At 33.5% G+C, this 13,426-nt stretch overlaps 1 protein-coding gene across 2 annotated transcripts in view; it reads left to right on the forward strand.

Moving 5' to 3' along the window:
• The window catches only part of LOC143238103 (uncharacterized), a 26,372-nt gene continuing 12,946 nt past the window's right edge, over window positions 1-13,426 (forward strand). The window contains exons 1-3 of one of the 2 annotated variants that reach the window (XM_076478054.1): window positions 1-248; window positions 1,396-1,467; window positions 9,727-10,187. In XM_076478054.1, coding sequence (XP_076334169.1) covers window positions 139-248; window positions 1,396-1,467; window positions 9,727-9,889 — 345 coding nt within the window. In that variant the 5' untranslated portion in view covers window positions 1-138 and the 3' untranslated portion in view covers window positions 9,890-10,187. Of the gene's footprint in view, window positions 249-1,395; window positions 1,468-9,726; window positions 10,188-13,426 lie in introns of those variants that run through there. The other variant, XR_013020405.1, reaches the window with a different exon arrangement.

Here is a 13,426-nt window from a genome sequence, read left to right on the forward strand (position 1 = left end):
TACCAAAGGGCCTATTACTATAGACGAGTTGTTTTGTTAAGGGTTATAAGCAGATGGAGTTATTAAGGTTTAGTAGCCCGTTTCTATAAACTGTAAGGTGCTATCAAAGGTCTGGGATACTGTTATTTCAGGCGAATTATGTTACTAAGGTCCTACAAGTGCACGATGTTATTAATGTTTCACATGGAGAACTTCTTACCATCGATGGATGGTGTTACTAAAGATTATAGGAAGATGATAATATTCAGGTTGTATATGTTGATTTTGTTCCTATATAGGGGATATTTTTTAATAAGAGTTCTATAAACGTTACTCGGTGTTTTGTGTATGTTTTAGAAAGTCAGATATTTTAATAGGATAGTATACAGAGTTCGACTTATGTTTATGTATGCATTACTTATATTTCACAAAGGTGAATGTGTTTCTTTAGGCAGATGGTCTTATTAGGTCCATTGTTCTTACTTTACAAACCGAAGGCCCGACATGGTTAGGTGGATAGGGCGCTTGACTCGTAATCTGAGGGCCGCAGGTTGGAATCACTAAAACACCTATCATGGTCGCCCTTTCAACTGTGTGACAGTCAATTCCACTATTTGTTGGTAAAAGAGTTGCTCAAGAGTTTGTGGTGTGTGGCGATGACGACCTACTTTACCTCCAGTGTTACTCTGCTAAATTACGGACGGCTAGCGCAAATAGCCATCGTGTAGCTTTGCGCGATATTTAAATTCACACCATACCCAACACAAGAGAATGTTATTATTAAAATTCTCTCTATATATATATATATATATATATATTGTGTCACTAACTATAATTTAATTTAAAATTTCTAGATTTAATTATGACTGTTTTCAGTTCCAAATGTTTACATTGTTTCTATGGGTAGAAATTATGACCTTGTGACGATATTGTTACTTCAGACAAACAGTGCTCAGTTGGAATTTAAGATACTTGCTATTTTTTTTCACAAGTCACCGAGCTGACTATTGTGATTTAATATATCATTTTTACCTGTATTGTAGATTATTAGAATAAGGTAGATATTATAACTAACAAATTACTTGACATCCTTTTATCATCCTGAAAAGATTTCTCGTTCAATTCTCAATATAATTTAACGTATAGTCTTTCTTTATAAGTATATATTCACATATAACACATGTTAATTCTTTATACATGTTTTCATTCTTGTTATTTTGCAACAATTAAGTATAAGAAATGTACAACTTACTGTTTAATTTTCTTATTGTAGAATATAATTATAATAGAATACAGAAAAGTTTCTAAAATTTCTTCTTATTACCATTTGTTCATTAAACGTTCATCAACCAGTACTGAAAGTGCTCGTGACTACAAACGAAATCTAATGGCTGCTTCATTCTTTACTCTTTTTAGCCAGTCAAATTACATACTTACGTTTTACGCCATAGTGGCAACTCCATTGATACCAGGAAGACAGAAGTTGCGGTAAGTAATATTGATAGTGTTACAGTTTGAATATACAGACCTCAGATGAGTCATAATCATAGCTCCTTCGTACTTATTCTAGACTCATGTCGTCATTCCTGTTACTACTTATATGTTTTGCCTCTCCCACTAGTGCAGCGATAAGTCTGCAGGGAAAACTATAGATAATAACTGTCTACATTTGAGTTGGGGATTCATTTCTTCATGACCACTTTCTATTCCTTGACCATAAGTTTCGTACCTATATCTTTATACCTTATATTAATTATCATGGTATATGTTTCTGAATTATTCTATTTACTTGAATCATTTTGTCTTTACCATTCTGTACTCGTCATAATTAACAACATTCTTCATGCAAATGTGATTTATACATAACTAGTACAAGTTTTAATTCCTCACCAGTTGGTAGTGATAGTTTTTAAATCTCATCCAGCTAGACACTAAAATATATGTGTAAGAAAAGTGAATTAGAATTACACTTTGAATTATCGTAATTCATACTGGTCTTCTAACCAGATGTATATGGAAAACAACACTTTATGATTTGTTCAGATCTCTATACTGTTGAGAACTTAACCCCTTTGCTAAAATATCTGAAACTACAATTACTTCATCCTACTACCAACATATTCCAAGCTTTTTTATTTAATTTACATAAAGATCCGTCACCCTATTGAGAAATGCCATCGCTTCACATTTCCTCTTCTCTATTTCGTAAATATTCCCTTACTTGAGATACAATTTTCCTCAATATATATGCTTAGAATACTTCGCGTAATGATACTTTTTGCAGTTAAAGATCTCAGGTACCGATAGGTCTGTAATGAACTTGTTAAGTCCCCCCAGTTCCTCTCATAACCGAGATCGGATTTTATACATCTGTGGCTAATTACGCTAACCCATTTACTCAAATACAAATGACACTTCTACTTCAACATTTATTGACAAAGCCAATCTCTTCGATGTTTTTACGACACAAAGTTCCAAAATCCACAAGAACGCATAACAGAACTGTTTATGTAACTTGGAAGGTTATCTAAGGGAAGTTCAATTTCACAATTTCTTCAGTATTCGTAAAATTTTTCTTCTCTCGATAATTCATAATCTCTACTTCACTGTATAGTTTACATTAATTGATAACTCAAGAATAATATTCCTTTTCCTTTATTTTTTTCAACAACAGGTTGCACAAGTTTTTAACAATTCACACTCACAATCACACTCATATATACACATATATGATATAAATGATCTTTCTGTGAGTTTATTTTATTATTACAGTGCTTGCAAAGATTTCCTATTAATTTTCGTCGTTTTCTTTCTGTTACTTTTCAGTCTGTCCATATGTTTATGTTAGGTACCGTAACATCTTAATCAATAGAAGTTTCTTCCTTTTTCTTCATATTTTCGTGTCTATCAAACAATTTTTTCAAAACGATTCTTTTTTTTTTTCAAATTTTCTTTACTATTGTATTTATGCAAGAAATTCATCTATTAAGATGTAGGGTTTCGTGATTAGTTATTATTGCATTACTTTAAATGTATTTCGGTTTTGAAAACCTTATAATTTCGCCATTTGATGATAAAAAAGTTGCAACAAAAATGTATATCGCAATCATATTTTTACTCTGTACGAATAGTTAACACTTAAAAAAATCCATTTCACAATACAACAGCCTTAAGCGTATTGCAAATGTGATTAGAAAATTATTCACTTATAACTATAAATTTGTATTTTATGGGTTTTTTTTTAATATTACCTCTATTTTGTTATATAAGGAGATCTCTAAGCAGTTGCGAAATTAAGATTTTGTATTTTAAGTGTACATTTAATAACATTTTCACATTAGTATTAAAAATACATTATCTGCAAAAGTCACATATGCTAAATTGTTGAGTATAATTGAACTTTATATACTGCTCAAAAATTTAAAGGAACAAGTACGTATTTCAGTATATTTTTGTCATAACTAAATTTATGTATGAAAAACATATCCGTTCTGTTACAAGTGTATTTTTTAAGCTTGCAAGTGAAGTTTGAAGCAACTCAAACAAAACTCACCTCACTCAAGGAGAATCCAACTCAAGGTACCCTATATAAGGCTGTACCTGAAACTATGCATTCCTGATTAATTCTCGAAACAAAGACCAACATAGAACTTTTGCGGCTCGTTTTGTCAGTGTGTACCTTCGTCTCGTGTACTCAAGCAGTCAGGCGCCATCTGACAGAGAACGAGATGGCCAGGGCGGTCGAGATGTTGGAAGAAGACGAACTCTTATAGCAGGAGACCAGGTCAAAGCCGTCATCGCTGCAGAACAGCCAAAGAGGACCGCTACCTCATGACTACTGCTCTGCGGGACAGGTTAACTACGGCACGGCCACTGCGGAATGACCTTCAGCATTCCAATGGAACCCGTGTATCGACCCAGACAGTTCGCAATCGTCTGCACGAAGGACGTCTTAGAGCCAGACGGCCTGGAAGAGGAGTTATTTGGATAGCGCGACACCGTGCAGCTAGGTTGGAGTTTGCTCGTCAGCACCTGGACTGGGGACTTCGTCAATGGGCCACCGTGCTGTGGACAGACGAGAGCAGGTTCACTGTGTCTCGTGATGATGGACGTGCGAGAGAGTTGAGACGCCGAGGAGAGCGAATTTCCGCCTGTAACATTGTGCAAGTCGACGTTTATGGAGGAGGTTCTGTAATGGCCTGGGCAGGCATATGCTTGTGTGGCCGCATAGACTTACGCATACTCGACAGGGGTGCTATAAAAAGATACAGATGTACAGACAAAATTCTGGAACCCATGTGAGGCCTTTTGCCGGTGCTGTCGGCGATGGATTCGTTCTCATGCAGGTTAACGCGCAAGTCCACGTCGCCAGACTGTGTATGGACTGACTTGACGAGGAAGGAAAAGATACTTTTAGGTGGCCCGCCAGATCTCCAGATTTAAATCCGATTGAACATTGTTGGGATATATTGTTGCGGCGTATTAGTGAACGCCAGTAACATCCTCAGAATGTACAGGAACTCCGACATGCCCTGATAGACGAGTTGGCTGCCATACCCCAAGATAGCATCGACAGACTGATTCGAAGTGTACCAAATCGATGTTAGGAGTGTGTCATAGCCCGTGGAGGTCACACTAGATATTGAATGTTTCAAAAATTTCTTGAATAAACGCATGTAAACTGTTTAAAGTATTGTTTCATAGGGGATATCAGTTTTGGTGATATTGGCCATTTTTAAAAATTTTATTTCTCCATGTTTTACTGTTCATCACACATTAAAAAATGGATTCAGATGGAACTTAAATGAGGCAAATTACCTAAAAGAATAAAAATATTATCACATTTGGAACACTGAGGTAAAGTATATAAGAAAACGTACTTGTTCCTTTAACTTTTTGAGCAGTATATAAAAAAACCTTCATTACTACTGTACACCATCATTAGATATTAGAGAGAAAAAATGAAGTGTGTAAATCAATAACAAAGATGCATTCTTCGAAAATATATATAATCAATTCAACGTACTGAAATCAGAACATATTTTATTAATAACACCATCCAGTTAAGGTAGTTTAACAAAAAACATACACATTTTGTATATGACTGTCTATATATAGATTTCTGAAATCGATTTTCTCCTTGCTTTTCTATTATATCCAAAACCATATATTCTATCCTTTTATGACCGAATGTTTCCTTGGCGAAGTCAACAAATTCTGACAGAAGATCGACAGCAAAATTTTTTGTCGTGTTTGGACAGTGTTTTAAAAGTATATCTTTTGTTACATTACCAGGACCACATCCAAAGTCTAAGACAATATCCCAGTTTGATCCACTCATCTTCGAGAAGTAATGTGAAAGTCTTGAGTCTGTGAACTCTAAAACCTTTTTTGGTCTATTCGAACAATACTGGGCTGGTTTTGAATTCATTCTGCAAAAGTAACTTTTCGTTATATTAATACACCACCTTAATAATACAGTCTGTATATAAATACTATACTTATACGTTTGTCTGTTAATCTTTAGTTTACAATAATAACGAAATATCGTACAGAAGAAATTGTATGTTTCACTTTTTGTACACTTGGAACACATAACTTAATCATATTCAAAATTATGAATGTAGAGTTGCATAGTAATTTTATAGAGATATAATAAGCGCAAATATATAAATCAGATTACAAGTATAAAGTGTAAATAATACATTTTAAATTCACTTGCCACTAGAAAATCTTCCCGCTTTTATTGTTGTTGAATTTAGTATCACGAATAAAAAAGCCCTGGATTTTGGTTCCGTAAACCCAAAAATTTAATCTGACCCACCGGAGAATCTCTAGGTTTTAACGTCTTTAGTAAATTTTACTAATATACAAACTTACCTATCAACCACAGTTTTACCACTTTATATCTCATTATAATATTAATGGCAATGTACATGGAAATTATACAAAGTAAGAAGTTGTTGCATATTTTTTTGTATATTACTATGAAGAATTTTTTTCGCGTGGTACGAAACCGAAACTGTAGCGATATGAGCCCTCAGAGTAAAAGCTGAACCACCGAGGTTTGGACATTGGACTGACGAATTGTGATTGTCGTTGGAAACATACATTATGGCAGCAAATGAAAACAGTCTGATTAAGTTACATATTAAGATTTGCGTCATAAGATATAATTTGAATCGACGAACTTGTATTATATGAAATATTATGTATTACTTACTCTATTGTATTCCCGCTCACATTTTTCATTCACACAATCAGACAGGACTAAGTTCAGCCAAATGTCACGATCTGAAATCGCTGAGTAACCTTAGCAAGGATAACGTTCAATACAAAAAAAAAAAACAAGACAAAAATTTAGTTATTAGATCTTATTAACTACCAAACGAGAAGACCCAACCACTGAAATATAACTTTTCTTAAAGGTACTTTTACGCGTAGTGACGTTATAAGCTGTTAACACAGGTCCCTCGATAAGTGTAATCTTTCAAATATTATTTATTACTGGTTCTTAAATATAAATTAATATTGATAAAATAATCATCAGTTACCTACTGTGCTGAGAAAAGTAAGTTAATTAATAACTTTAAATTAATGTATGGTCTTAAGAGTACGAGATACCTCCGACAAAGTTCCACAGTGGCATAGCGCTATGTCTTTGGATTCCAACTAGCAAAAACTGGGTTTCAATACCCCTGGTGTACAAAGCACAGATAGCTCTTTCTGTAGCTTTGTCCTAAATTCAAAACATACTAAATTACAATACTTTTTTATATATAAACACCTAAGACTAGTTTATACTTAATGAACTTTTCTTGGTAGATGTTAATTAGTTTATAGCGTTAGTTTCAGCACCTTACATGATGTAACTAAATTTCTAGGTTTCAGGAGAGAATTTTATTAAAGTCAATGATTGGTTGTATAGGAGTGTTCTCTATTGTGTGGATTAATAGGGATTCATTTTATTTATATCGTATGTGGTCCATATCACCATAGTTTATTGTTTTTTATTTTATTGCATGTTGAATACAGAAACAGAAAAACAAAGCGAAATCTTCAGCAATTATGAGAATGAATACGCTCAATTACGTGCGTTTATAGTGTAACTGGCGACCCTTACACAACAATAAGTACTTAATGTTAGTACCCTAATCTAGTGGAATATTAAGTTAATGGTTGCATCATACAAGATAGTCGTAATTAACATTATTTTATATAAAAGTTTATTTACTACTTAATGTAAAGTTTTACCGTTTAATACCTTTTATTCACACATGTTGCTCTCAGTTGTGTGGATGCGTAAGATTTCTTGTTATTTATTTAGATAACTAGTTTATGAATCATATTATTATATATTACTATTATTTGTTCTCCACTGGAACAGCGGTAATTCTATGGATTTACAACGCTAAAATAAGCGGTTCGATTCCCCTCCGTGGACACAATATAAAGTCTGATGTGTCTTTGCTATAAGAAAAACACACAAATACTATTATTTACTTTTATTATGTTATATTGATTCTGTGATCTGCTGGGATATTGTAAGTGTATATGTATTATACAGTTTTTGTTTGTTTCTCATTCAGATACATTATGACTTTTTTCTCCCTACACTGTGTTCTTGATCACATTCACATGAGATGTTTGAATGTCGTTTTTGACATCAGTTAAGTCTTTAGGTGGTTTGGTAAGTTCTATCTGCGATCCTGTTGTGTTGTGGTTCCACAGTACTCTTCTGACTTTACGTTGTTTATATGTACTTTCTATACATTTTCAGAAAGATCTTCTACTTAAAAATACACTGTGTTTTTAAATTCCTTTCTACTATTTATTTTTAAAATTGAACAAAAATCTTTAATGAAATATTCATTTTAAGATTTACATGTAGATCTAAGGATGTAAGTCAAATATACCACATAACTTTATATACTGGGACAGGGCTGATTAATCAGATTTTAATAAAAGTGGAAAAAAAAGATGCACATATAACAAAATAATTGCTGATTCAGTATTTAGGGCAACAGATCATCTGTTGTTTTACTGAATACGCAACTCACAGCATGCCTATACTAGTAACCCTATTATCCCATCAATATGTGTTTGAAAAGTTTTACATAAGAGTGATATCGTTATGGTGGACATGGTGTAGTTCAAATACGATAGTGTACTTTTCTCAGAAATCACTACTCTTCGCGATGAGAGTTCTTTCCCTTATAAAACAAGTCATTCTCTCAGTGAATGTATACTTTTAAATTTTACCCGAGAGTCAAAGTTATGATTTGTAAAATAATAAATTCTGCAATGATTTCTGTGATAAAGGTACCAACATTTCTCCTTGTGGTATTCTCAAGTAAAACTGTTATCTGTTCGAACATTAGATAAGGTCTCTTGAAAAGAACGATTTTATATGGAACACGAAGAGTGAAATTGTAACGTAGTTATTCTGGAATATTCAATTTTGAAATGGAAAACTTGTAACCTCAAAATGGCATCGTCCAATTTGTTGAAGATTTTGACCTTAATTGCTGATGGAAGGTTAGTTTAAATATTAACACAATCAAATGTTTCTACAAGTATAGTTTCACAGCATTATTCTTTTTGTTTTATTTCAATAGCATTTTCGAGGATAGAGTTTTGTAATGGAGACTGAGTTGTAGGACTATTGTACAGGTGCTCCAAAACTATTTTAATATAACGTTCTATCTCTTTGTATAACTTATGGATGTACCATGAGCTTTATGTAATTTCAGTATACATCGCCTATTTAGTGTTCTATACAAATATCCCGATTTAATTTTAAACAGTCTTTGTACGCTGTTCACAGCTTGTTTAAAATTAATAAAATATGTTCTGAACGTTTATTGATAAAATCGACGACACTAATTCAGAATCAATGACACTGCTGAACAATAAAAAAATGTCGTTAGTTTCTAAGGTCGTCAAATAAAAATTATTAAAGTTTTTCATAATGAACTTTGGCCTTGTTGTCTAAACATATCCTTAGGTCGTTTACATGAAACTGAAACATAGTTTATTCTCCTCGGTGGACTCAGCAGATAGCCCAATGTGGCTTTGCTATAAGAAAACACACACACACACACTTTATTTTCTTCCAATATGAAATATTACATGAAAAAACATTCCTCGCAATAACTGAGTTAGTGGTAACTTCGCGAATTTCTTTTGCTAAAATTCAGAATTGCGTGGTTTCCCATGGTGGACAGAGCGCATATTGCCTATAACATAGCTCTGTGGTAAAAGAAGCAGATATATGTATGTTAATTAAATTCCGAGCAAAATTACTCGAAGTTTATCTGTACTATCTGTATTTACTTTAAAAATGAAAGTCCAAGTAGAAGATAGGCGACATCACCCAACGCCAACTCTTGGATTGTCCTAATTAAATAATGCGGATTGACTGCGGTTGAGTATGTTCGGTGATGAGATTTGAGGTTACAACTCTCAGATTGCAACTCAGTTTATCATCAGGGCACGTCAGTCTTAAACAAACATAAAAATATATACGTTAGAAAACGATGCGTTTTTAAACGTTAAGTATTACCATTGGCTCAATTATTCACATTATTTTTTATCCAAGTTGTTTTAAAAGTATCACAGATATAATAGTAAGTATCCAATTTTCTATGTATTAAAAATAATTTAAAATAGCTATATCATAATAAATTACGTAAATTTAGGTAAAAAATAAATATAATTCAATAAATTACATTTTTTTTAGTACAGACTGGATACCAATAAGGTACAACTTCACAGGAAAAATTATTCATTCATACGACTAGGTCAACAAGACAATTCTTCAAGGTTCACCGCTGGTACAGCGGTAAGTCTACGGATTTGCAACCCTGCAGTCAAGGGTTTGATTCCCCTCGGTGAACTCAGCAGATAGCCTGACGTGGCTTTGCTATAAGAAAATACATACACTTCTTAAATAAGATGGAAATATATTTTAAAAAAGATTCGTGGTTTATACTCCATAAGCGTCTGAGTGGACGTCTTTGCCTTTGATTTGGTCACTGTTCAAACACAGTTGATTTACTTTGATCAGAAGAAAGATCAAACCTAAGGGCGGTACACAAAAATTTCCTGTAATATCAATTTAAAAGTGAACTACTGTTGTTGTTCAATTTTCGACGTTTGTACATACTAAGAAACCATATTCATACCATTAAAATGAATTAACCAGTTGTATTAAAGTAAACTTTTACTTATATGTTTATCTCCCTTTATGTTTACATTTTTTGGAAAACATTAAAAATTTCAACATGTAATATGAAATGTTATGATATTACGATAAGACATACTTGTAGCTTTATTCTATTTGGTGACATGAATTGATGAAAAGATACGAACATAACGCTACGTTCATTAAGATCTAATTATTGTTTATGTCAAATGAGAGCAAGTTTTCATTGTTATTCACCTCAAAGTGACAACTGAAATAACATCATGTAACAGCACTAAGTTTTACATAGGCTGCAAAATCAATCATTCGTATATGAATCATATGATTGACTTGTTTAACAATGAAACTACGAGTTTGGTTACCCTCATTTTGTACTTTATCACAAGTATAGTATTACAGATTTTAATAACTGTTTTGTTTCGAATTTGTTTCTAATATATTGAAAATTTAACGTAAACTACGACTTTATAGATGTGTATATATAAGTTACATCGATTTGATTAGTTACATTCTAAATAAATAACAACGCACTGTACGTTAAAGATATGCGAGTGCTTCAGTGCACCAATATCGTATTCCACCCAATATGATCTACATTTTGTTACAGATTACCTAAACATCAGTATTTGTTGTTATCCTAATCCCAAGTATTGATTTAAATTGTTAATTAAAACGAAGTGTACGAAAATGAAACACATTAACTTTGAAGTATTGCAATTTAACTTTGATATGACTTCATAATTACGGCCACCCGCTAGTACAGCGGTACATCTATGGATTTACTACGCTAAATTCAACAGTTCGATTCCCCTCGGTGCGCTCAGCAGATAACCCAATGTGGCTTTGCTACAAGAAAACATACACACTCATAATTATGGCATTATGTTGGAACAAATATCGCATTACTGAATGTCTGTCAGTGACTATTTTGATCAAAGTTTTGTTGTAACAAATGTTATTTTTCCATTTGGGCAATTTTAATATAACTATAATTGGAAAGGATAAATAATATCCAATGTATTTTTTAGATTAACACTATAATGCTCCTACAAATTCCTTTAGTTTTTATTATTAAAGAATAGTAAAGTTTACGAATTTTTATCACATTTTATTAAAAATATAAACGTTCTAAATTTATAGTTTAATTGATACGTTTGAGAATTTTACAGAACTGCAAATGTCTTTTATTTTTTTTCGTTTTGTTTATTTGAATTTCGCGCAAAGCTACTCGAAAGCTATCTGCGCTAGCCGTCCCTAATTTAGCGGTGTAAGACTAGACAGAAGGCAGCTAGTTATTATCACCACCCACCGCCAATTCTTGGACTACTCTTTTACCAGCGAACAGTGGGATGGACCGTCACATTATAACACCTCCACGGCTGAAAGGTCGAGCATGTTGATGTGACGGGGATTCGAACCTGCGACCCTCGAATTACACAAATGCCTTTTAAATTAAAAAATGGCAATGATCTGGCTTCTATAGTGACGCTTTATTTATTGACACTACCACATTTTTCCTGTAACGTATATTCTTAATCAATTATTTTGTATTGTAATTAGTCATATTTTTGAAGTATTTTATGTAAAAACTGACTCGAATTTAAGACTAAAGATACGTCTCGAAAGCAACATGCTGGACGTTTCCCTATCGTCTCTCAAGACTTTTTCGACATGGTCCAAAGGTATCTCTTTAACGATTTATTCAGTAGATTCTTTGATGTCTTTTTGGCTCAAAGTAACTAGGCTTCCTGCGCCAAACAACCGGTAAAAACCTAAAAGTAAAATTCTATAAAATGTAAAAATAAATCGAGTTAAAAACTAGACAGCATGTAAAAGTGAGATAAAAGACTAAAATAGAACTTAAAAAACCAATGGCTCATAAAAGTTAAAATCACAATTAAGTTGGACAGTGTCACCATCGCTAATGATCCTGGCCTGGGGTAAGACTATATATAGGAAAGACATGTCTACAACAGCAAAACGTGAGTTATTGTTACTTCAGTATCACAAAGGCCATACATTGGTGGATTAGACCCAGATAAAAGAAAACGATTAGTCAAAACTTTAACCAATACTTTAACTTACTCCTTCCTATCCTTATGGTAACTAGAAGGCCAAAGAACAACAAAAGTTCTCTTTGTAAAGTTTTATATCACGTTTTTACTCCAAGTTGACTGCCAACTGGCACGAAGCCGAGCCTTGAATACAGGACCGTTGTTCATATATGGGATAAGCACAGTTGTAACAGTACCAGAGGAGACAGACTTAGCTGTGGTGTCAGTGAGCTCGTTCCCGCGAATACTGACATGACCAGATATCCAAAAACTGGTAAACATAGAAGATAAAGAAAAATGGGCCAGTCGTTTTGGAAAATCAATTAAAACAGGGTGAAAACTAATGTAGAGACCTAAAAGTGTCAGTATAAATAGTACAATCTGTGTAGCTTCAATGTGATCTAAGGTAAAAAAAATAAAACTTGACAGTGAACACAGAAACTGTAGAGGAGATCCTGTGAACAACCACTGAGCCACAACAAGCCTTGGCAGAGCCCACAGAGTCACCAGATTTCGAACCGTCCGTATAAACTGGAATAGAAAAATGGTTCAAATGATGTTCAGTAAAGACAAAATGGTACTTCCAATCGGGAGTATTCACTTTCCCTTCATAACACAAAGAATTGTCACAGGTGGAGATGATAATAAGCCATGGTGGAATGAGTTGATTAGAGGAGACAGCAGCGTCATCAAGTGACAGACTCAATGCAGCGAACTGCACCTGGATATGAAGTCCAAAATGAAAATGGTAGACAATCTACTTTGATAAAGCATAGCCCACTGAGGAAGGAAGACACAACTCCAGGTGGGATACTGTGATAAAAATAAAAATTTAGAAGCATACAGTAAAGAAAGTTGCAAATGGTAGAAGTTAAAAAGAGGTTTGTGGGACTTAATGTATAAGCTCTGGACTGAAAAAGTTCAGAAAGCCTCCATGTAAGCTGAAGTCCCAAATGGTGACTTGGATCTAGCAATTTCAAGGCCTAGGTCCTGGCAGAACCATGAATTGGAGACCTATAATCCAGTTTGGATCAAATAAAAACACTGTAGATCTTAGCATAGAACATCAATCGACTCACCAAGAAATGAAAGAGAGAACAAAAAGGATTCAGTGCCCACGTACACTTGACACGTAGTTGCTTTATTTTGAGGAATGATTGTAAGTTTACAGTCAAATGTAAACACC

This window comes from Tachypleus tridentatus, chromosome 13, assembly GCF_004210375.1.
Source record: "Tachypleus tridentatus isolate NWPU-2018 chromosome 13, ASM421037v1, whole genome shotgun sequence".
In the NCBI taxonomy this organism is placed as follows: Eukaryota; Metazoa; Arthropoda; class Merostomata; order Xiphosura; family Limulidae; genus Tachypleus; species Tachypleus tridentatus.